Source organism: Crotalus tigris, unplaced genomic scaffold, assembly GCF_016545835.1.
Source record: "Crotalus tigris isolate CLP2741 ecotype Arizona unplaced genomic scaffold, ASM1654583v1 scf7180000018160.1183395, whole genome shotgun sequence".
NCBI lineage: Eukaryota > Metazoa > Chordata > Lepidosauria > Squamata > Viperidae > Crotalus > Crotalus tigris.
In genome coordinates, this window is record NW_024096855.1 from 372,788 (window position 1) to 398,165 (window position 25,378).

General features: G+C 36.7%; 2 protein-coding genes across 5 annotated transcripts in view; one reads left to right on the top strand and one right to left on the bottom strand.

Moving 5' to 3' along the window:
- CARD19 (caspase recruitment domain family member 19) overlaps nucleotides 1-4,677 on the top strand; it is a 45,335-nt gene extending 40,658 nt beyond the window's left edge. For 2 of the 3 annotated variants that reach the window (XM_039348555.1, XM_039348556.1), the window contains exons 4-6: nucleotides 1,436-1,495; nucleotides 2,921-2,992; nucleotides 4,286-4,677. In XM_039348555.1, coding sequence (XP_039204489.1) covers nucleotides 1,436-1,495; nucleotides 2,921-2,992; nucleotides 4,286-4,401 — 248 coding nt within the window. In that variant the 3' untranslated portion in view covers nucleotides 4,402-4,677. The remainder of the gene's footprint in view (nucleotides 1-1,435; nucleotides 1,496-2,920; nucleotides 2,993-4,285) is intronic. The other variant, XM_039348557.1, reaches the window with a different exon arrangement.
- A 12,567-nt stretch (nucleotides 4,678-17,244) lies between these two features.
- NINJ1 (ninjurin 1) overlaps nucleotides 17,245-25,378 on the bottom strand; it is a 34,905-nt gene continuing 26,771 nt past the window's right edge. Inside the window, exons 3-4 of one of the 2 annotated variants that reach the window (XM_039348558.1) lie at nucleotides 21,774-21,928; nucleotides 20,103-20,239 (exon numbers count right to left, since the gene is read on the bottom strand). In XM_039348558.1, the coding sequence (XP_039204492.1) occupies nucleotides 21,777-21,928 (152 nt within the window). In that variant the 3' untranslated portion in view covers nucleotides 20,103-20,239; nucleotides 21,774-21,776. Of the gene's footprint in view, nucleotides 20,240-21,773; nucleotides 21,929-25,378 lie in introns of both variants that reach the window. The other variant, XM_039348559.1, reaches the window with a different exon arrangement.

Genomic DNA, 25,378 nt, shown 5'->3' on the forward strand with positions numbered 1-25,378 from the left:
GCATGTGCAAAGTTTGCCAGCCGGGTGTTTTGGCACGCTCAGCAGCAATTCCTATTGGCTTTCGAAAACCAATAGTGGGAGTAGCACAGCTCATGGAAAAGTTGAAAAAAAAAAACCATCAAAAAAAGGTGCCGGAATGCCATTCTGCGTGTTCTATGAGGGGGGAAAAAAGCCCTGCAGATTAGTCTTCAAATATCGAAAAGGAGGACATGAAGGAGGGCACTTTTTGAGGGAGGACAGAACTTACAAAAGGAGGACTGTCCTCCCTAAAGGAGGACGTTTGGTCACCTTATCATTAAGCAAACCATTGTTGCTAAGAGAACCACATGGTCATAAACGTGAGCCCATTTTAGCCAATGGGTGGTAGAAAATGGCAAAAAAATGTCAGGAAATGTGAGGTGACTATGGGATACTCCAACCAGGTACAGCAGTCATAACTTCAAGGATGGATGATAAGTAACTTTTTTCAAGTCCATTGTAACTTTGAACTGTCATTAAATGACTGGTTGTAAGTCGAGGACTTCCTGAAATTAGTTTCGGGGAGGGAGAAGTAAATCACAACACATCTGGAAAACAGGTCGAGGGAGGCTGTTCCTTTCAAGTTATTGATCGTGGTCCAAGCTTGGCTTATTTCTGCTGGTGCAGTTGAGGATAAAAAAAAAATTCCAAACAAATGTCAAAAGTTATGAATGAGATATGAATATCACAGAGAAATAAGTGACTACAGGAAGCAATAGCTATAATTGAAAATATCTTCCACAATTAAATCCTTTTTGAGTGAGAAGGAAAATTGGTTAGTTTGTCTTGCTGTGAAACAACTTAAAAAAAAAAAAAAAACCTCCATAGGAACAAGGCTTTTCAATCCAGGTGAAGAAAGAGGAAGAAGGGGAAGAAGAGGAAGAAGGGGAAAAAATGCCAATCCTAGACTCCTTAGTATGTATACATGTGCATGTATATAATCACCATTTATTTAATCTGAACTTTTTACCAGATATGGTTTGTTGGTACAATTGCAGACATACAGAAAAAGCATATCAAATTGCAATCTACTGGTAATGCTGCTTTTTTTTACAGCACAAATTAAATTCGACTGATTTCACATTACAAACTGCATTTTCTTATGTCGAACGTATGAATTTCTGGATGGAGCTTTTACAAAAAATATCCTGAAATTGCCAGTCAAGCATTGAAACATCTAATGTCATTTATACCAACATGCTTTTATGACAGAACCTTCTCTTTATATGCAGCAGCAAATCAGCAAAACACAAGTATGAAATAGGCTAAATATAGAAGACAATGTCCATACGAGGGTTAGAGGCCATATTGTCTTGATTATATTACTTTGAACATTATTTTCACTTTTTTATGATTTGTTTCCGAAATTTGTTGGACTGTATATAGCACTAACTCGGTGTATTGCTTTTGTTTCTAGAAACCTCAGATTCCACAGGGATAAACCCTGAGAAGGAGAAATATATTCTAAATGACAGGGGTAAATAACATGTATAAAATATTGTTGGCTGCATATGAATAATAAGGTTAACGAAAGTACTACCTTAATGTAATAATTTTAAACAATGACACTTTGTTTTAAACTTAAATTTACCTGCTGGCTGGGTTTCCTGGCAGGCTCCTGAGTGTTCAGATATGTGCATTACTTCCTCTTATGATATCTCCACATATAATTTTTAAAAGGAACGCTCCCTTTAGCTGCCCTCTGGCCCCTGACTCCTTTTTTCTTTTCTTCAGTTCTTCCTTTGAAGGTAGGGAAGCAACTCAGCAGGTAGAGGTTGTTAATGCTGTACCAAACCCAGCACTTTGTTAAGGAGCCTATTATAATGTAAAAAACTACACACCCAGCTCCTTTTCTATCCCTAGTCAAAGTATGTCAGGTTTTTCTCTCTCTTTTTCTTTTAAAAAAGACATTCAATACTGTACCATTAGGGCTGTGCTCATTGTCTTCATCCTAACAGCTACATGAGTGATACTCATCTCCCAAATGGTTGAGGCCCTGCCCTTTATATAATAATAATAATAATAATAATAATAATAATAATAATAATAATAATAATAATAATACACAAATAGCCTATTTGAACCCCTGGAGATCAGCTTTGGGTTACCAGTGGTCATCATTTGTAATTAAATGAGATGGGAATTGGTCGATATCATCTAGTCTGAAAAAGGCTCAGCATTCATAGCTTTTACTATGTGGGCACAAATTGGATGGGGAAAAGAAATGTACCTCTGGCTTTAGGGTCCTGTAAGCAAGGATTCAATCTGGGTTAGTCGCTAGGACCAGAAGTTTACCTGAGCATAAGCTCCAGCATGAGTCAAAACCTCTGATCCCGGTGACTGATCCAAATTGGATCCTGCCTGGGACACGTACGTTTGCTTTCAGCTCTAATAATGCAAGCTTCTAAATTTCTGAAGCTCTGAAAAATATTTTTGCATATTTAAACCAATTTACCAATTGTATTTGATTACATAACCCTTGGCAGATTTTTACACTTAACATGTGTAGATGTGAAAAGCATACAGTTGGCAGGGAGATTGTAGGAGGAGATATTTATCATTAGTCCTATCATATCCCCCTGTATCTTATTCAGCTCTGTGCCTGGGAAGGTGAACACGGATAACCCATCGGGAAGGGATCTATAATCACATAGTTTCTATTAGATGGTATTATTTTACAGTTTAAACAGCCAAGGGAAGCCAAACTTATTTTATTAATGTATAATTTAAATCCCTGAAGAGATTTTCTTTTAGCAAGCTTTTTAAAAGGCTGATGATAAAAAGAGTTACAAGAAATAAAGACATCCATAATTCTCATTGCATTAGGAAAAAATGGTAATATATTGTGAAATGTGAAGGACAAAACAAAGTACCTGCTGCTTTTATTTCTTTCCTTTTCTAGGTCCTGCATTCTTTCTTGCCTGCTTCAGTGTTGCTGCAGGGTTAGCATTCTTCATGTATTGCTGGAATCCAGGTAATAAAACTTTGATATTTGACTTGAGCCAGTTTAAAAGAGGGCTCTATTAGCTTTCTATCAAACACATCTTAGCGCAGCTCTAACCTTGGTGGATGTGGGCTGAGCAAGAAGGGGAATGCATGCAATTAAAGCACAAAGCTAGTTCCAATAAAATCCATCGGTTTTCTTAAATTCTGTCTGCTTTTGTCATAGGTTGATTTCTCTGTCTCATTCACTTTTCCTTATTTTACATTGACATTCCCTTGTCATTAGAGTTCAAAGTTTTAATTTTGATAGTCTGCAATTCAATTGTTAATTTAGTATATTACTGTAAGACCACACCTGGAATACTCCAGCCAATTTTGGTCACCATATCACAAAAAAGATGTTGAGAGTTTGGAAAAAAAATTCAGAGAAGAGCAACTAAGATGATCAATGGCCTGGAGACTAAAACATACAAAGAACGGCTGTGGGACTTGGATTTGGCTAGTCTAAAGAAAAGAAGAAATAGGAGAGACATGATAGCAGTATTCCAGGATCTGAGGGGCTGCCACAAGGCAGAGGGGGCCAGGTTGTTCACCAAAGCGCCAGAGGGAAGGACAAGAAACAATGGTTGGTAACTGATCAAAGAGAGAAGCAACCTGGAATTAAGGAGAAACTTCCTGACAGTGAGGACAATCACCCAGTGGAACAGCTTGCCCCCAGAAATCGTGGGTGCTCCATCACCGGAGATTTTCAAGAAGAGACTAGACATTCACCTGTCTGAGATGGTATAGGTTGTCCTGCTTGAGCAGGGGGCAGGATTAGAAGACCTCCAAGGTCCCTTCCAGCTCTATTCTATTCTATTCTATTCTATTCTATTCTATTCTATTCTATTCTATTCTATTCTATTCTATTCTATTGACATTAGTACTCTTGGGAATTACCTTTCTTCTCAGTTTTAGTAAACGAAAATGTTTTTCTGTCTAAAATTGAAAAGATAAGATTATTGGGATAGTATAGAACACATGAGAGTGTTTTGCATATCTTTAGACACTTTAGACACATACTGTATGTTAAAGTTGTAACTTGATTTACAGGTTTGTCTGTTTAAGATCAAACAATCCATCACTTAAAATTGGCTTAAATATCCTTCTGTAGAAGTCAGTTGTCACTATATTTATAATTGATTCTCCCTGAGTAAAACTTTAGCAAGATATTTTTGTGGAATATTTGTTGAAAGAAAATCCATTATGTTTTACATACCTGATTTACTTTTTTCCACCTTTCCATCAATATTATTATTCCATCCATATTATCATTTCATTTTAGACTCCAGAGTCCTGGGAAAAGCCAAGAAGGTGCTGGGATTTTCCCCAATTATCGTAGGAAGACATGTTAGCAACATCTGTATGTTATACATGGAAGATTCATCAGGAAGACAGTAAGAATAAACAGGGCAGCATCAAATTTCCATGCCAATAGCACGGATGCTTCGCAAGCAATTACATTTTTTTATACCAAAGATATAACTCAGTTGCTTTAGCAGTCTTTGCTGCTTCAAAGGGCTTTCAGAAGATCACTTGTGCTTGCCTTTTACTTGTGGAGCAGATATTTTATTTTTATACAAGCTTTTTTAAAAAAATATTTATCACCTTGATAAAATATATTTTAATGCAACTAAGCATTTTAACATGCCCTAATTCATTGCAAAGTCTTGAGAGTCAAATAAATATATATATATATATATATATATATATATATATATATATATATATATATATATATATATATATATATATATATATATATATATATTGCATTTTGCCGTTTTCTCTTTCAAGATTAACTGAAAGTTCGTGCTTAGGCTAGTACTGAATGATGGAGCCCTGCCTTGTGTGTCCATGGTTGGTGTGTCTCTTTATGAAGAGGATAATGACCTCTGTATGAAAGCTGTTCTGAATGTTCTGCTTCACTGAGAACAAATGGAAGATTCCCACCTCATATGAGTGACAACCTTGAGTGGTGATGATAGAACCCATCAAGTTTTGTATATGAGCTAATCCGTTATCAATTGTTGGGGATTCTCTTTGTAAATAGCAAATGTAATTCTATTGGACGAGAAATAATGTTTGAAACAACACTCAAAATGTATAAGCAGTTATAAGCAAATGCTAGGTGCAAATCAACCGAAAGCCTTAATGAAACATGGAGTGTATAGTATTATTTTTAAATGTTAAAAGAATGCTGTATTTTTTGTGTTTAATAGACTCTGGGCGATCACTGATATGAATAACCTAGACAACAATAAGCATTTGTCAGCATTTGCTTCTTAGTCCAACTGTATAAGATTTGATGTTATGGTCCAGACAGAACCTTAAGCCTGTGGCCAAGGATTTAGCAAAACTAATTAATGCCTTCAAAAGGATAACCGAGTCAGTCTATGCAACTAAACATGACTACCCACTTTGTAATGTCAAGCGCTTTTGAGGACCATAAACTGCCTCACACATCTGAAGGGTTCTATTCCATGAAAAAATTCATTTCTCGGAAAGCTCATTTTACGTGCACATTCTGTATGGCAATTTCATGGAGTATCTAGACTATTTCATCACCCTTTTGCCCTTTTGCTTTGTCTTTTTTCACCTCTCTTAATAAGGGTAATCTGTGTAGCTGGAAAGACTTAAGCACATGAAGCTTCAAAGTGTGGTATAATATAGGAGACTACATATCTTTAAAACTCAGGAGTGCTACAGGAATGCTATAATGATCTTTGCTCTTCTCCCTATTTCCATGAATTCCTCAGCTGTGAGAAAGCACACTGGATTTGTACATGCGTCATTTTTTTTTCTTATATTGGAATTCGGAAGGTCAATACATTGTACACTTAAAATTAATGCCACATCCCGCCTTTCCCTGATTTTCACCTTTGATACTCTGAATAAGTGGATTTTTTTCTTAGGTGTATGTAGAAGTGGCCATTCTTCAACTCTGTAAGGGATACTTTCCAAATCATTGTTTTAAATTAATCTTCCTTGGTTGTCTATGGAATCATGTTGTTTAAAGCTTAAGTGGAAGGTGCTGACTTGCTTTAAGTATTTTAAAATTCCACAAATCCACTTTTTTAAAGAAGGAAAAGGTGCTACACAATTATATAAAACACTTGCGTGCCTGATCATAACTGCTAGTTTATTTGGAGAACTGAAGTAGAAGCAAAGGGTGAAAAAGAGAGTTGAAATGAACAGGAATAGCAGATAGCAGTTGGAGTATATTCCACTCTAGTCTGCACACTGAAGGAAATTGTTATACAGGGAAACTTCTTTCCAGTGTGTCAAGCTTTTAGTTTCATATTTTCAGTTGCCCACATGTTATTGCCACAGCTTAAAGTTGGCTTGTTCTAGGAGAATGTAAGTAAAGTCCTTGAACTGAATTCAACCTTATGGACACATTTTATTTTCTTGGCAACAGCACAGATATTTTTTGCTGATGTTTTATTCCTGGATAATTTGTAAATTTCTCAGTCTAGTAACAATCCTGGACTTTCTTGTTAATCTGACATTAAAGAACTATCCAGTTCTAGTCTGTTTAGCATGTTGAGATCAGCCATCTAGCTGGGCAGGTTCAAAATACAATCGCAAGCTACAGTTTAATTAAAAATGGCAGTGAATGCATACATTCATTGCATAGCCATAGCCAAAGAGAGGAACCCCGATGCTATTCTCTCCTGGACTTGAAATAGATTGTGCTTCCTTGCCAAAACAATAGAAACTGGTTTAACCATGGAATTTGACTATTCACAAATTTAGAGGCACTTTCTGAAGAGAAAATAAAATAAAATGATGCTATAGTGGTGATTGAAGATGCTTGCACTGTACCTTCAGCAGTTGTCCTGTTGTGTTTTGCATGTGCCTCTTGTTAGGGATGTTCTGGGTGAATTGTTTAGCCCTTAAAAACCTTTTCTTCCTATCCTCATAGCTAAAAAATTGTATCTGGCAAGAAACCTCCTCATGTATTTCCTTGAATCACCACAGGGTGGGGAGAGAGCACTGCAGGAGACACATGACTAACCTTGCATTCATATGCAGGATTCTTAAAAACTGATGTGTCAGCTACTTATTTTCTGCATAACAGGAGAAAGAATGCTGTAGCACTGCTCAGTCGGACCCCATCAATTTTTAAAAGAATAATGGTCTCTGGCCAATTGCCATTCTAAAGTACGAGCTTGATTTAGAAAAGAAATACAGCTTGTTTTGGTTTCAGAGTTGATTGTAGTAGAAGCATGATGTCATGGTTCCGATAGATGAGACCAGTAAAAACAGAATTCCAAGGCAAGAGGTTTCCTTAAAGAATGTATTTATTGGCTACAAAGTATCGGTACAGTCAAAAGTGAAACCAAGACTGAAGTTCCCTCCCAAAGGTTACAATGTTGTAAAGTTGGACTTCCCACCCCATTGCTATGTCACAAATCACATTTCCCAATAAAAAACTACTTTGGCAGGCTTTCTAATGGAAAGCTCAGCCCGCCAAAACCCAGGCAGCAACAACCTTAGTTCCCACAAGATAGTTTATTGTTTAGTCTAACTTTAGAATCACTCATTTCCCCCCCCCCCATTACTGTGGCAACCGAAAACAAAGCAAAAATGGCTTCAGCCAAGTTCATTGCAGCGTTCACACATGAATTATACACCTGAAAATTTATGGAACCCTTTGTAGCATCAAAGCTCAAACTAAAATTCAATTTTGAAGGTTAAGTTATTCATCCAGTCAAATTTAAAAGGCTTTTAATATGTAATTTTTATTAAAACTTTTAAACCAGAAGGTAACATCTAACACAAACTAATAGAAAAAAAAGGGAAAAAATAAAAAACTACTAATCAAAGAAAAGCAAAAGATGTAAGAAAGAAAAAAGATATAAGGAGGGTGGCTTTCAACATTCTTCATAGCAGTTAGGAGTACAAATATATTTTAACCTCATCATATTCTTCTTCTTTTTATAATCTTTTCTGTCTAATCAACACCATAAGTCCAAGTTGTTGTTCTCCATTTTTATGCAAAAAAATCCATAAGAGGCTTTGAGTCAGCGAGTATAAAAGTATTTTTGAACTTATAGGCTGGTTATATGACTAACTTTATAAAAAGAAACCTTAAAATGTACAGACCATCATTCAAATAGCTTTTGAAAAAAAATAACATGCCTTTCCCCTCACTTTAGCCAATATTCAAAAAAGTAATAGTCCAGTTATCCACAAGGTAAAGAGAAAAACATCCCATGAGGAGTCCTTGGTGTTCTCTGAGTTGCAGACATTTTTGCAGACATTTCATTACCTAAACTACTAGGTAACATCAACAGACAGTCTAGCACTGATGATGTTACCTAGTTTGGTTAATGAAATGTCTTTGAGAAAACAAGCTCAAAGAGCACTCATTTCAACCCTGAGCTACTACAAATATTCTCTATTGGGGAAAAAAAAATCCCATCTAGAATATTCTGGTGCTCAGTTATATACAATCCATGTACATATGACATTAAAGTTTACTTAACATGTTATTTCTATAGATAGGTCTTCTTCTTTGGATGTCGTTTAATCATATCCTTATAGCATCTGCGCCACAAAGGTATTCCCAATATTACATTTGATGATGGAAGACCCAAGTTCAGGTTGTATTCTACCCTGAACTGGCATCATTAATCTCCTATTCTGGCTTCCAAGAATTTGATTAAAATACTCCAAAGGAAGCAAATGCCGCATTTACTAGCACTGGTGATGTTGCTTAGCTGCATAATAAATGGGTTGATGGTCCCATCTGAAACAAGGGACTAAACCTTCATAAGGATGCCCAGACATTTTCTATTACCCTTAAAGAAATTCTTAGGAGGCAATAACATTAGACCAAACAGATCCAGAATTTTTTCTTTCGGTGATTAGAAAAATATCTAATTTGTTATTTTATTATTTAAAAGATTATTATAAGATATTATTATAAGATTGGGAGGGGATCATCCCTATTTTCAAGGAATAATTCACATGCCTATAGCCATCACTCCCCCACTGACAATGCTCTTAGAGCCTCCTACTTCACCTTATGATTTTTTTTTTAGATTCTTTAAATTAAATAATAAACAGGAAGCTGGCATCTGGTTGGAAGCTCTAAATTAAAAGTTGGAAGTTAAAAGCTGGCATTGTTAAAGTGTATTATAAACATTTTAAAAAGTAAAACATTGTGGTTGGTGCTGAAACCAAAACATGAGACTGTTTTATTTAAAGTGTGTTGATCTGCCCAGAAAGGACAAAAAAAAGTTTTAAGCAATAAAAAGCATTCCGGACAATAGAGGAAAGCACTGTTGTATGAACTGGATCTGATTTGAAAGAGCTGCTTCAAAATAGGCAGGAATGTGAACGCAGAAGCTGGCAGTGATTTGGGAATGCAGCTGTTTTCTGTGCTTTAATGAACCACAGGTAAGAGCTGTGTTTGGTACTGCTGTCCTTTCCAATATTTTTCTTCCAATACAGACTGGAGCATTGCATAACCCTAATACCCTGGCCACTTCTGTTTGTTTACTGAATAAGGTTTATTTGAACACGCTATTTCAGTGCCATGCATTGTTATCTCTAATTTGGCTTAGGCATAAAAGACTCTTAGAAGTGATCCATCTCTTTTCAAAAAGAAAAAAATAATACCTTTCAAGCATCTTAAGATCATGATGCAACCAAACCAAACCTCTTTGTATGTTGAAGAAAACAAAATGGCATGTGGTAGTAGTTTTCTCTGCTGATGATGCCAGCCCTATTCCCTATACTGCCTGAACACTGCTCGTAAATAAGAGTAAACAAGATAGCTGCTCAATAGATAAGGAAATTACTATACGTTTAGCTTAAATATTCAAATAATCCAATGATGGCCTTAAAATATTTTTGGAGCAATTCTAATTTTTTTTTTTTGTTGTTTCCATTCAGTCCACATAAATATAATGTACATGGTATCTTGAAATCCATTCATTCCATTTTTTTTACCAGATTTCAGGTGATATTCATGCAGCTTTAGATGTTTTTTGTCATTTTTTAAAATTATCCTTTAAATGTGGTTTAGGGATACAGTTTTGAGGGAGAGAAGAAAAGCTGCTGCCCACAGGGACTGACCTAATGACCCAATGTGGTTTTCAAAGATTCTGATGACAATATATTCATTTGCATTAAAAAACAAATGTTGGGAACTGCTGCTGATAGATTTAACAAATGTTAATGAGAGATATGCTAAAGGAGATGACAATTCTAATATGAAAAGAGGTTTCCAATTGGTCTACAAGGATGATTTTGCAATAAAAAAATAGATACCTATTAGGGCTCTGTGGTGTTCTGGATTTGAATGGGAAAACTGATGTTAGCCTTTCAAAGTCCAGCCAATAAATATTGCAGTAGTCTTTGAAATTTGCAAAAATGCTTTTTTTCCCTTCAGAGTCTCCATCCCAGTGAATCAGGTAAAATGTTAAAATATAATGGGGTAGTTTACAGGAGAGATTCAATTTTAAAATAGATAATAGGAATATGTTGCATTAAAGGCAGCCTTTTACTTTTTTATGCCCAGATTCCCAGGATTTTATATTAAGGAAGCCACATAAAGAAGTATCAGTCTCTACGTATTGAGTGGGTATCAATAAGCATTGGATTTGGGAACTTTATTTTCATTATATTACTATTTTATTTTCCTTTTAATCTATGAATGGAAGGGGGAAAGACCAAATGAAGTAAAATAGAAACAACAAAAATTAAAAAAGAAATGTGCTTGTTAAAATAAATGTATGTACAAGGTTCTTCTCAATAAATGTCCAGTATGAATGCAGTTTCAGGGGAAAGTTTTTCTCAGGCTGTAACATGCATAAAATACTTCCATTCTTATTTATAATGAGTGTTTAATGTACCTGGTTGTATGTAATTAAAAATTATGTGTGTATAAAATTAAAATTTTAAAACCAAATTAAACATAATCTTGTGACAATTCTTTAACAGAAAAACCATTAGCTCATGTTTTGTGTTTTATTGGAGAATTGAAATAAGAGAACTGTTATTTGGGAGGCCAATTGTACTGCAACTTCCACAAGGGTTACCTAGAAATAAAAGGTATTAGATGGAAAGGCAACACAAATGCAATCCCACAATGAATACTGTCCTTCAGATAATGTTTGACTACAATGTATCTCAAGAACAGTGGTTATAGAATGGAGAACGGGGGGGGGGCATTGATAAATTAAAAATAATAGCTGGCCACAAAGAATATCAATCAGCTCTTTGGCAAGAATGGCATCAGTGATGTGGTGCTGGTGAGGCCTGAAAGCCGTTACAGTATGTCCTTTCGGATGGTTGTGGCGGCAAAACATACCTAGCTCTGGAGATAGATTTGCTGAGGTGATGCCAATGGGCTGCACAAGACTGGCGGTTCATATATGTTTGCATGGGCCTGACATACAGGGTTGTTTAATTGCCAGAATCTTGACTATTGAGTTAGATCAATCCTTCATGCAATATGTTTCAATATTGTCCAATGAATAAGAGCCAAGTCCAGTCAGTAAATTTCAGAGGCATTCAATATAGTTCTGATGAAAATATCTATGTACTGTATCATCTATCTATTGCAGCGGTTCTCAACCTGTGGGTCGCGACCCCATTTGGGGTTGAACGACCATTTCACGGGGGTCGCCAAACAAGGCTGTCCGCCATTTTTTTCCACTTTTCTTTAGCTGTGCTACTCCCTCTTATTCTATTGGCTTTTGAAAGCCAATAGAATAGACTCTCTTGAACAGAGTCTAATTCTATTGGATTTCAAATGCCAATAGGAATTGTCCAGGCTGTCTCTGCCCTGCTGAGCCCGCCAAAAGCCCCAATCTGCAAACGGTGCTGCAAGGCGAACTTTCTGGAAAGCTTCCCTCCCTGCTGAGCAACTACTAAAAGTAAGTAAAAGAGGGCCAGGGGTGGGAGGTGGGAGGCTGGCGAGCGCAGGGAGGGTTGCTGGCACGTGTGGGGCCTGGCGGGTGCCTTACCTACTTGGGCTGGGCCAGCTGGTGGCCCAGCCGGTGGTTGGCCTGCGCTGTCACTGCTGCTTGCCGTGGCCGCCCAGGAGCACCTGGGCCTGCCTGCCGCCGCCCCGAATGGGTGGTGGCCAAGGTAAGACTAGCGGGGCAGTGGCGGGCGCAGGGAGGGTTGCTGGCATGTGTGGGGCCCGGCGGGTGCCTTACCTGCCTTGGACTGGACCAGCTGGTGGCCCAGCCGGTGGTTGGCCTGCGCCGTCTCTGTCACTTGCCAGCTAGGCCTCAGCCGGCGCAGGGGGCGGCACCACGCATGCATGGCGCTCCTGGGCAGGGAAATACAGGTAGTCCTCAACTTATGACCGGTTGCGGGGTCGCGGCATTAGTAAGGTTGAGAACCACTGATCTATTGCCTTTCAGCTAGCTAGCTAGCTAGCTAGCCCTGTTATTTATCATCATCATCATCTATGTATCATCTACCTATCTACCTTCCTCAGATACACAAAGTCCTCACATTGCCCTCTTCATTTCTTTCACTTTGATACTGTCAACTGAGCAAGATGACAATTGCTATCTGGGCTCTAATTCTTGCAAAGGTAAATAAGAGGGCATCCATTGTGGAAAGGAGCACTATTGTCATATTAGCTTTAACTGCCTCCTTAACAGGGTTTCCTCCTGAAACTTTTACAATTGACAACTGCCAGATAATCCCAACTGGCAGAAACAGGTCTGCTGGGAAGTTATCTTCTTTTTAAAATATAAAAGACTTCGGAGGAATGCTGTATGAACATGCTAGCTTTTTGAGGACATGAACATGTCACTGTGGTTTGCTGTATGGTTTGTGGCTTATTCTCTAGAAAATATGTATAAAGCAAGATAATCCAGTGGGTTCTTTGGTAGAGATAGCTAGAGCTTTTGAGACTTCATTTCTTCCATTTTTTTCCCCTGATAAGCACAATAACATGAAGTATATGTTGACATCACTGTATACAATTTCACAAAAATTTATGGCTAAGCATGACTCTCTTAAGTGGCCTTGAACTTAGGAACAGAAACAGGAACAGAAACAATGCTTTTCAGCAACTGAGAGATCATCCTTAAATTTATGTTACTCTATTTAGGAAGAACATCATGGGGCACTAAAGCTGATAAAAGCTCCTGATGAAGAAACTGAAGGTCCTTGATTGAATGCAATTCAGTGGTAAAGTAAAGTTTTGCACTTTGGCAACAAAAACCAAATGCACAGGTATAGATTAGGTGGTATGTGGCTCAACAGCAGTAACTATGATAGGGATCTATGAGTCCTAGGGGACAACCATTTAAATATAAGCTAGCACTTCACTGCAGCTGCCAAAAAATGCAGTCTAGGCTGCATCAACAGAGGAATAGTATCAAAGTCATGTGAAGTATTAGTACTGCTTTATAGTGGTTTGGTAAAACCACATTTGGAATATTTTGTCCAATTTTGGCCAGCACGATATAAAAAAGATGTTGAGACTCTAGAAAGAGTGCAGAGAGGAGCAGCTAAGATGATTGGGGACTGGAGGCTAAAACATGATGAGCAGTTTGGGAATGGATATGTCTAGTCTAAGAAAGAGAAGGACTAGGGTGACTTGATAGTAGTCTTCAAATATTTGAAGGGCTATCACTGAGAAGAGAGGGTCAACCTATTTTCCAAAGCTCCTGAAGACAGGACAAGAAGCAATAGATGGAATCAAGCAGAGAACCAACCTAGAACTAAGGAAAAAATTTCTTGACAGTGAGAACAATTAATCAGTGGAACATCTTGCTTCCATAAATTGTGGGTGCTCCATCACTGGAGGTTCTTAAGAAAGGATTGGATAGGCATTTTCCCCTCTCTTTTTTTGTAATACTGCTAAATTTCTCTTGCTTCAAACAAAACAATGACAGCAGGGACAAGCAGCCTAAACTGTCTTCTGCACATGGATTAATGCAAATGTTGAGATGGCAGCCAGGCTTAGCTGACCAAACAGAAGTTCTTGAGGTCCTTTGTCAATGGTACCAGCCCGGTCCCTCATTCGGAAGAATCTATGCCAAAATTCCTTCTTTGAATAAAACAATAAAGCAAAAATGACTTTGGCTCTGAACCTGCCTGGCTTTGGTGAAATGTGTGTTTCTACCAATAAACCCTCTTTTAAAGGCAGCATCATGACATTTTTTTACATAGTATAGGGAACTCCTAATTAGCAAGCCTGCCAGATATGTAGAAGCATCTTGAAGAATTTTCAATCTCAAGATTAGCTCTGAATGATGGGAGTTATTAATTATGCTCCCAAAGATTCAAAATAGGGCATTTCCTAATTCCAAAACTCATATGTGTGAAGCACAGAATCCACAATAAATAGCATTTAATTGGTTTCCAGAAGACAGAATATTTTTTTCAACATAGTAAAGCAGACATTTGCAAGTGAGTTGTTCAAGGTTATGATTTTAATTATTGCTCTTTTCTAAGCAAAAAACACTTTTGTCAAAAAAATCAGATTTCTTGGCCTAGTCATTTTTAGAGTGCATTTAGTTCCAAGCTAATAGCATAATTTAAATACCTTTACCCATACAATGGGTTTTTCTTCCAGTAAATTATAGTAGGTCATGTGCTTCAGGGAATTAAAACCAGGTCGTGGGAGACTAACACTATAAAACAGTACTTGAGAGTTTGGGCTAATAAAGATAGCAGTTGTCATTTTAATTCACCCACTTATAAAGAGCAGAGTAAGCATTATAATGAGTGTGCTCCCAAGATGCCTAATAAAAGCTTAGGCTATTTTATTATTCATGATTTGTTCTCTACTGAAACTTCTGTCAGCATGGAGTAAAATTTAATGTGTATCAGGAAATACGATTGTCTAAACACATTTGGTAGTCTGACATTTAGTTGTAAAGGCCTGGTAGTAGTAGATTTAAAGCAATGGCATGAAATTCGGTCTATCCTTTCATGTGCTGCTCCAGGAACAAAAAGCTTGGCATTTGAATGGATTCTAAACCATTTTCAAACAAAAGTCAGAGCAATGGCTTTCTCCTATGAAATCCTGAATGATTGGGGGGTGGACCTGTTGGTTTCCTATGCCCTTCTAAGCTTCCTTGATACATTCAGTCTCTGCAACACAGAGAGAACAACATCCTAGTATGGTTCACTGTTCACGAAATCTAATCAAATCTCTATTGCAATCTCTATTCCTAGCTTGATTCCCCAAATTCCAACCAGGATTTTTATTCCTTCTTATTTGGCTTTTGGCCACTCTTGGGAAATCACTCCAAAGGGAACAACAGAAAAAATAAAATGTAGAGGGCTCCCTCCTCTTTGCAAAATCCCTTTTTGGGTGGGAGAACTCACATTCAGGATCTGCTCCTTGGCAACTGATTTTCTCAGGATGCAAAGGTCTCTGCCAGTTGACTGCACTAAAAACTCAGCTAAGTTCCCCCCCCCCTTAACTCTTGTTGCATCTAAAATCTGCTTGAAATATAACTTCCCCTATTTCAGGGAGATCTGGGGGAGGGAACGTGAGTTGAAAAGGGAGAAATGGCACCCACAACCATGTATAGGGATTCAACTGCCATCTGTTTGTGACCATCATTCTGGCTTTTTTGATCACCACCCTTCTTGCAGACTCCCTGATTCTTGAAACTTCAGTTGGTCCCAATCCTGAAAGGCACACATCACTTATATTTTCTGGGGGTGGAGGGAGAATTGAACTGTGGGACATTTTCAATTTACTGAAAAGCTGTTACAATCCTGAGTGTGCTTCTTCCCAATGAGCAGAACAATGCACGCTTCTAAGAAATCATAATTTTTTAAAATTGTGAAATCTGCTTGTGGGAAATGCAACAGAGGTTATATGCAAGGCACAAAGACTGAATGACTATGCTTTATTTTGAGTAAAGAGTGCTATACTCTTCAAGTCTTTCCTGCCATTCAAACTGAGTGCTACTTCCAAGGAAAATGAAATGAAAGTTGCTTAATGGGAAACTTTGCTTCAAAGTGGGAAATCAGAACATGTGAGATAGGCAGAGGGAAAGAGAAGGGAGTGAACACCATCCCAGATTAAAAGAGCTGAGTAATTAAAATGCTTGTAAGGAAAATAAAAACAAAGGATATACAAGAAAACAAGAGGTTCGCTCTGCCAGCCCTAGAGGCTTATAGACCCTCAAGTTGCAATCCTCTTGCAATCTTATCTGGGAGTGAAGTTTGTTGTGTCCTGAGCCTGGAAAAGCAGGCTCAGGATGTTGCATTGGTCCCGGGCATTCCAAAAGCTGCCCGGGACCAGACAGAGCGGCGCCAGCCTTGTGCGCGTGCGCAAGGCACGAAAATGCTCTGTTCACATTGGTTGCCATTGTCCGGGTTTCTGGCCATATAAAAAGTCCTGCGTGCCTTTTGTGCTTGCTTGGTTGTTGAGAAGGTGAAATAAAGCGTTTGCTCAACATCGTCATGTGTCTTCATCATTCACACACGAACAAAGTATACAACAAAGTTCACCTGGGCAAATGGGACTTCTGTCTAAATGCATGAATGTAATTCAAGTGCTACAGAGATAGTGTGCTGTATGTTATTTGAGGACCAGAGAGAAATCTAGATATAAATTCACCCTTGCCCTGAAAGATCATTGGGTAACTTTGGGCCAGACTCTTCCCCCCATCCCCTTTATCTATCTCACAGCTTGAGCTCCTGAAGGAAAGGCAACATATATGTATGTGAAGAAAGAAAGAAAGAAAGAAAGAAAGAAAGAAAGAAAGAAAGAAAGAAAGAAAGGAAGGAAGGAAGGAAGGAAGGAAGGAAGGAAGGAAGGAAGGAAGGAAGGACCAATCATGCCTGTCTGAACCACATTATAGAATCCAAAATAAACATGAATAGAGAAATATGTAGTCCAACCACTCAATGTTGCAACATGTCATAATCTTCCCCTAGTCTTGCTTCACAACAACCCTCAGAGAATTGCTGGGGAATGATGAAATGAAGAGGTACATGTAAAGTAACTCTAAAAGATAAAACATGGAAGCATAGTCTGTTGTATATGTTGTGTTTAAACCTTGCCTTTCCCATAAGTGTGTTCCTATGTTACAAAGCTTTTCCTTAGGGAGGAAGCCAATTAGAACCAGCCAATTAGAATCAGTTTTAGTGGTGCCTAGACATGTACCACTAAAACTAATATAGCTAACAGATACACAGCTGGTGTTATCCTTACCATGCACACCAGGGTTTGTTTTAAGGGCTCCAAATGAATCATAATCAGTGGTGCCTAAATAAAAAAATGCGATGCACTTTATCAAGACTGTTTATTGACCAGCAATGAAAAAAAATTAATTAAAACAGTGCAATACAGTAACAATCTAAGTACAGGATTCTAAAGTGAATAGGAAATCAAAATCATGACAAGCTGTGCCTCTAGTACATTTTTTAATAAAATACCTATCATGTACTGTCTCATGTAATCCAAACCATGCATAGGATGCCAGATTGAAACCAGCTAGATTAGATTTATCAGTTTCAATAACAGGGCTTGGATTGCATAGTCCTGGATACCTTCCTTTATTCACCCTCACAGCTGTCCCTAGTTTACCCCATCACTGACATCAAGAAAACAAAATAGTACGCTGTAAAAATATTTTGCAAAAATCTGTAACATGAATTGATATTCTATTTTAGAACACTCCTCACTTGTAATGCCTAAACCATTGTCCTGTTTAGGAAAAACTTTTGATTTTATCACAATTAGCTATGAAAAACATTATTTGATTATACTGCACTTTAATATAATTTATTAAAAATACAATCTATGAAAAATATCTGTTCTTGCTGAAGCAAGCCCTACTTAATTCAACCCAGGATTCACTTCCTGGAAAGAACATACAGAATTACAATTGGCTCTTATGCAGAAGAAGCAATCCTGTTCACACAATTGATAAAGGCAGTAGCTGTGAACCAACATTCTGCAAACTTTTGATCCAGTTTTGCATCTGAACAAAAAAAAAACCACAACCCTTTCTTATTAATAATAAAGTCCAATTATTTTCACTGAAAATAAAACAGATATCCAAATAAAATTCTGTCCTTTTTGTTCTCTATTTTCTTTGCTAGAAAAATTATCTTACTCTTTAGAATCTTATGATTATGATTTTTATTAGTAGAAAAATACAGCATCTAAAATGGTAAAGGAAATGGCTTCTATCCTGTGTCAATACTAATGTGCTATATACTATAGATTTAAAATGTACATATTTAATGAATCAAAATAAAAAATAAAACATATTAGTAGCATTAGATCTGTAGGAAACTAAAAACAGAGTGCAGTTTGTGCTCACAAATGATAAATTATAAAAAAATGTTCACTATATTTTTTAAAGGAGAAAATTGTATTATATATAATTTCAAAACATATTCTGAAAAAAATTAATTTCCTGATTCAATTTCATTAAACATACTTTCTTTTTTAAAACTATTGTTTTCTATGTAGGTTGACTTTAAAAAAGCAAATGAAAGAATGAGATGATGAGAATGAGAAAAATTGGATATAATCAAAATTTGGTTCTCATCTTGTGCATAGGATGGCCCTTTCTATTTCTACTTAACAGTTTTAAAGTTAGCAGTCCAGGCCAGAGAAAAATGCACCATGCCATTTGATCTGTGTTGGAAAGATTGAAGAGGCATGCACTTTGAGGTGCCTTCTAGAATGGATTTTGGTCACCAAAGCAGGAAAAATGGGGGAAACCTTGGCATTTCCCTATTCAACTGTTGACAAGCCATCCTTGATATAAAGAAGACAGACCTATCAAGATTTTGCAGTGTTCCTTACTAATCATTACCAAAGTAGAAAATATAAACCATGGATGGGCCATGTTTGAAATGTATTTATTCATTAAATTTATATGCCACCCATCTCACTATCCAGTGTGACTGGGCAAAATGAGCACAGAGATATTTCTCACCGGCATTGTGTGCAAAATAAGTAGAAAAGGTGCAGCGCCATTCAGAATGACTGGACATAAAAGGAATGAGAGAGATACTTTTTATATCCTTGCTCTTCACAAGTGTCAGGGTAAAATGACCCTATTATCCCTGTACTTATTCTGTTTGTGGATAATATAGAAATTTGGCAGATGTTTAAGAGAACCAAAATGGTGTAGCATATGAAAGAAAGAGAGAATTTATAATAAAATTGCTATTCTGTCACATACAACAACACATGTATTTGATTGTTCCCTTACATCATCCCTTAGTTTGGAACTCAAATACATACGCAAAAAAATCCTAGCAATTGTGTGAAATTACATTTCAGATGCAGCTTGGAGTTTTGCTCTGTTTTAGTCAGGCAAGCAAATTGTTCTGATCAAGTACTATATAAAGATAAACTCTCTTAAACAATTGATCAAAAGCTATAATAAACATCAATTCCATAAGAAAGAAGTAAACAAAATTATATATATTATAATGCCTTTATACAAAGCTGTGATGTGTTCACACAGTAAGGACATGCATCATGCTATAGTTGAATTAACCATGGTTTATTGAACAAATAACATGTTCTCAGCCATAAACCATGGTTTACAAGCTATAAGGCATGGCTTCATTCATCTCAATTGTTCTAAGTAGATTATATTATCAATGAAACAATACAAAATTTTACAATATATTTCTACTGGACACCCACCTCTTTGGAACACTTGGAATGACTATGAGTGAACATTAGTTAAAGGGAGGTGGTCTTTGCAAAACAGATGTTTGTTGTCTCAACATTACCATCGCACTGATTACATTCACTTTCTTCTTTACTTAGGTAGCACCCTACCAGATATGATTATTCATATAAAATTATATAAATAATGAACAATTTGGGTTTTTTTAATCTACATTGGGATTTGAAAGTCTTGTAGAAAAAAATATTCTTTAATGTTGAAATGTACATGGGTCTTTCCCTACCTATGTGAAGTCCATGCTTTCAAATATAACTGCTCTCTTTCTTGGTTCAGCGTTTCTCTGAAGGCACATGGACTGAGTCATAAGTCATAAGAAAATCTCAGAGATTTACACTGCAGTTTTTCCTTAAGCAATACTTTTAGGTTTATGTGGAAAGTTCAGTACAAGCATCTTTGGTTGCAACTTCTTATTACAAATTAAATTCATTTTTCTTCCAAGAAGTTATATAAAATGGCCTTTCTGGTAAATAATCCAACTGAAAGGAAGACATGCTTGTTGAGTTTCTTCATCCAAGTGAAACTGGCACAAAGTACAGAAACTGTCTTCAGAATGTTGGTATCTGGGAGTTAAAAAGAAAAAATGAAAAATCAGTTACAAGGATCTATGCAGCTTGATTATTTTCATTTAAAGTATCCCTTTAATTCCTTTTCTCCGTTTCATCACAGAATACTCAGACCAATTTCTATAGAGAAGGTATAGAATATATAAATAAATCTACAACAAGAGAAGAGATAACACTGTCCCATAGTTGCCTCTTACCTACTTAATTCCCAGAATCCCTGTTTGATGCAAATGCATGGCTTTAAACAATTAAGTTTGGGTCTTTGAGCAAAAATGAACTGAAACCATCGTATTCATAAGGGAGCAAAATTCATGAACAGCAATGGAGGTGTCCATAAGAGTATTTGGTGTTGATTATTTTTCATGTTCCAAACCTTTTTCTACCTCATAAACAATGCTGCACTTGATGGCCTAACTAAACTACTACTCCCAACTGATTTTACAATCTGACTGTATTTTCAATATAATGCTAGAAAAGTAGCACGAGCAAACTTTGGATTCCTAAACTTCCTTCTCATCTTTTTGTACATCAGTCTAGTGGAAATCAGAAGCTTTGTATTCATTTTCAAATAACTGAGATTTGTTGTTATCTGTACCATTGAACAACAGTGGTTTGCCTTAGGTAGTGTTCTGGGGAAATTAGCCAATTTCAATTGATTCTGGCTTATCTTGTTAATGTTATCAACCTATCTACTTATCCGTCAAAACTCATTTAACATCTAGATCAGTGTTTCTCAACCTTGACAATTTTAAGGCATGTGGACTTCAACTCCCAGAATTCCACAGCTAGCATTGCTGGCTGTGGAATTCTGGGAGTTGAACTCCACATGCCTTAAAATTGTCAAGGTTGAGAAAGACTGATCTAGATAAAAAGCAAACAGAATAATAGAGTTGGTTGTCAATCTCTTCTTGAAAAGTGGTTGTCAATCTCTTCTTGAAAACCTCCAATGATAGAGCACCCATAACATCTGAGACTAGATTCAACCGAAATAAGATCAATGTAAGTGTGGAACCGAAATAAGATCAATGTAAGTGTGAACTCAGTGTCCTGGTGGGATAGCTTCTATAATCACTGTGCCGTAACCATGAAGGCCCTGTTTCCTTTTTAAGTTCACCTGGAACATAAAAAGTATTTTCTGTGTATCTTAATATTTGGCTCAATATAAACAGGAAGATGTACTTTCTGAAATACCGACTAACTGTAGTAGGTCCAGTTTTACCATGTACAATTAAATTAACTATAATTAATTAAAAATGGAGAATGAGTTTATTGAACATGAAAATAAATTTTTTCTGATCTTTCTGAGGAGGAGTTTCAAAGGAGAATAATGCAATCTCTACTGTGGCTAGAGCACAGATATGAAATAAATAAAAATAGTATTACTCCTGAACCCACCTATGATAACTTGTACTCTGTAATACATAGAAATTATATAGACTTGTAAAAATGTTTCTTTACAAGAAGAAATAGATTTGTTTTCAGATTAAAAGTATGCGTGTTTTATGATATTCTATTCTAAACCGGAGCTTACCTCCTATGCCTTCTGGTCTGGAGGAGATGGCTTCTGAACTCCAAAAGCAGTGATAAATATATTGACAACTACTATAATAAACACCAGTCCAGTGGCAAGGTTATTGAGAAAGTCCAGTTTGGCGTGTTTTGCAGGATTATTAAGGTCATATTTAACTAGAAGGAAAGAACAGTGAAAGAGATTATATTCTCACTAATGAACAATTACTTTTGGAGATGAAAAGGTTAGCTTGAGGAAGTAACATTTCCAAAACCGCATGCCAAAGAGATTTCTGTGTAATTAAAGAGATGTGCACAAATGATTATGATTCAGAAGTGTAAAAAAAGACCCTACACTATCTGCTTTTCTCTGACTCCCATAATAGGCATTACAGGTAGTTCTCAACTTAACAACCACAACTGAGCTCAAAATTTTCATTGCTAAGCAAGACAATTGTTAAGTTGAGTTTTGGTCCCTTTTATGACCTTTCTTGCCATAGTTGTTAAGTGAATCACTGCAGTTGTTAAGTTAGTAACACAGTTGTTAAGTGAATCTAGCTTCCCCACTGACTTTGTCAAAAGGTTGCAAAAGGTGATCACATCATAATTACGTACCAGTTGCCAAGCATCTGAATTTTGATCACATGACCATGGGGATAGGATACAAAGATTTACATAATAAGGCTTAAATCATTTTTTTTTCAGTGATGTAACTTCAAATGATTACTAAATGAATGGTTGTAAGTTAAGGATTACCTGTATTAACCACAGGCTGTGTTTAGAAAGTGAATGAGAAGAAATCTTTTCTATTTGGGGGAATAAAAAAAAAAAACATTTGCAAATTTCCGAAGATTTCTTGTCAGGGCTGAAACAGAAAAATAAGATTTTTTTTTTGCTGGTACTTCTCATAAAACAACGAAGTCAAAGCTAAACATGTAGCTGACATAGGACACAAAACACTATTACACTGGTTAGAAGAACCTCTGGCAATGAAGTAGAGCTTTCTCTCAAATCCCAGTTGCTGGGACTGCAGCAACCAAAGTAGTCTAATCTCAAGAGTCACTGCTTGGTCAGTGAATCCAAATTTCAACATGTCTGTGAATCAGACAAATTCCACATTAGGGATTATTTCACAAAGTAAGTGAAAATATATTCAGAACTATCCCATTCAATTTTCTGAAACAGGCTTTGTCCAAATCTTGATGCAGTGTTCTTCTTTTCTTCTATTTCTTTCCTATAATTTATCTTATATTTTTATGTTATAAATTTATATCATATTTGTATGTATTATTTTTCCCTTAGAATTCCAACTCGGCCTTTAATTTCCTATAGTTTAGTGGTTCCCAAGCAATCTGAGTATGAGGATCCTTTTTAACCTCAAAAAAACCTGTTGATTTCCATATGGTAGTAGTTATACTTGGTATATGTTATACTATGATATACCATTATCACATGGTCATAGTTATATTTCAATCAACCTACTGACTGAAATAAAATACAACAAACACTGAATTCAGTAGTCATAAAAAAACACCATTACGTGAACTGCGTTTATCAATAGTGGAAATTTTTTTGTCAGCCCTCTAATCCAACACTGAAACATCTCCACTTTCTTTTTACTCCTTCTTGCTCAGACTTATTCAAAGAAGGATAAAGAAAAGATGCCGGGATGTCTGCATGCAATTCTTAAGGAATAAATCAATCACACCCTCAAGGCCAACATCTTGAATTCTTTGGCCATATACTGCTGACAACCCTGAAATAAATTGATTTGTTCTAAAGGACCAAACCTCCCTCCACTTATTTTCTGATTTCAGAAATGAACTTCTTTGTAGATACTCAAGGGAGCAATCTGCCAGGCTGTACTGTCATCAACTCCTTTACTTGATTGTATTTTCCCCAGAAAACGGTGCCAACACGTTGAGTTCTCCTCCCCCCTCCCTCCGCCAAGCAACTTCCTCATTTCAGATGTGAATCCCAAATCCCAGGACTAGGCAGATTTTCAAAGCCTCTTCACAATACAATGCCTCGGTTTCTCTCCTTCTGAAGAGTTTTGTTAATTCCCCCCCCCCCTTTTGACTATTTGCTATGCTATTACAGTATGCCATACTTTCTTGTTAATATTATTGCTATAATAGTATGTTTAGAATCTCTGCCTCTATTCCATGAATATTCCACATTTTAATTTGATTATTTATTAAATTTATTTTATTTTAAAAACAACATTTATAGGAAATACAGACAGGAATCCCCTTGACTCATTTAGTTCTACCTCAAGCTGAGAATTTCTTTTCTTTTTTCCATTAAGCAACAGACATCCTAGCACTGTTGTCCCTGAGGTTCAAAAGTGCATTTTGTATAATAACAATGGCAACTAGGGCCACTTTGAGGTAAAGGACGAATTCTGTTCATACCTAGCCCTGGGAATCCTACCCTAGCCATGACACCTTCTTCCTGTTGGAAACCACAAGAACTAAAAAGTGGAAGTAAGCTTCATGAAATTCAGAAGCATAAACACGAGAGAATCGCCACTCTTACACAATGCATTTTCCAAGAGCATGCACTGCAGTTAGATTAACATATTCAGGTTTTTTAGAAAGGAACATCAATTATTGCAGTAAGAGGCTTTCGAATTAAGAAATTCATCTGGTTTCAGAGCTGATATATGTAGTGATTTCTCCACAGCAATGGAGATGTGGATTTTTTTTAATGCCAAGTTTCTGTATGAACAACGCTGAATTCTAAGATTTCAGAGGGAATTACAAATATACGGAACTTGAAACTGTTTTTCTATATGGGAAATGTTAAGCTTTTATTAGAGCAATTCCTCTCATTTTGTGTAGTTTAAACTATTCATTTCCACTTTCATTTCAAAAAGAAAGCTCTTGCAATTAATATAGGGTTTTCTGCAAGGACATCTGGGGGCAATTAAAAAAATTCAATTAATAACATCCTAAACCTTATTTTTACATCTGTCACAATGCAGATAAAAAGGGGGCAGATCTTTGATATCACTGGCCCAGCTGCCATCCTAAATGTTTCTGACCCCCCCCCCAAGGCCCCTGATTTATAGTGCATCCAGGAGGAAACTTTCCACACACTCTCAACTCAAATGGCAAGTCTTTCATTTGTGCTATTCCTTGTCTTTCTTTAAACATTAATCGGGGCAAGGAGTCCTGAGATTTTCAAGTAGGCTAAAGTTCATTTGATCTCATGAAGACAGCAAAGAAAATCCATTCCTGTCCTCCTCCTGTTTTCTCTCAGCCTGTAAAATAGGAAAGCTGAGAGATAAAAACTGTTCCCAGCCCTCACAATCTAAAAGACAGAAGAAAATAGGAAAAAAAGAAACATATAATCCAGCTGCAAGAACATGTACTTGGAACATGATCAAAGGAAGCCACTGTGGAAGGAGGAACAAAAGAGGCAGAAAAAAACCACTCTGGTAGTTAAGCTGACAGCTTCCTTCCTCCCCCTTTTTACCCTACAATTTACAGGACTATTGACAAGCCAGTGTCTTCTAAACAAAGTAACCAAGAAAAAAAGCAAAAGAAGAAGCTACCACTGTATATTGGAGCCCACTCAACATGATAACGGAGAACAGTCAATGCAAGAAACATCATTCATATC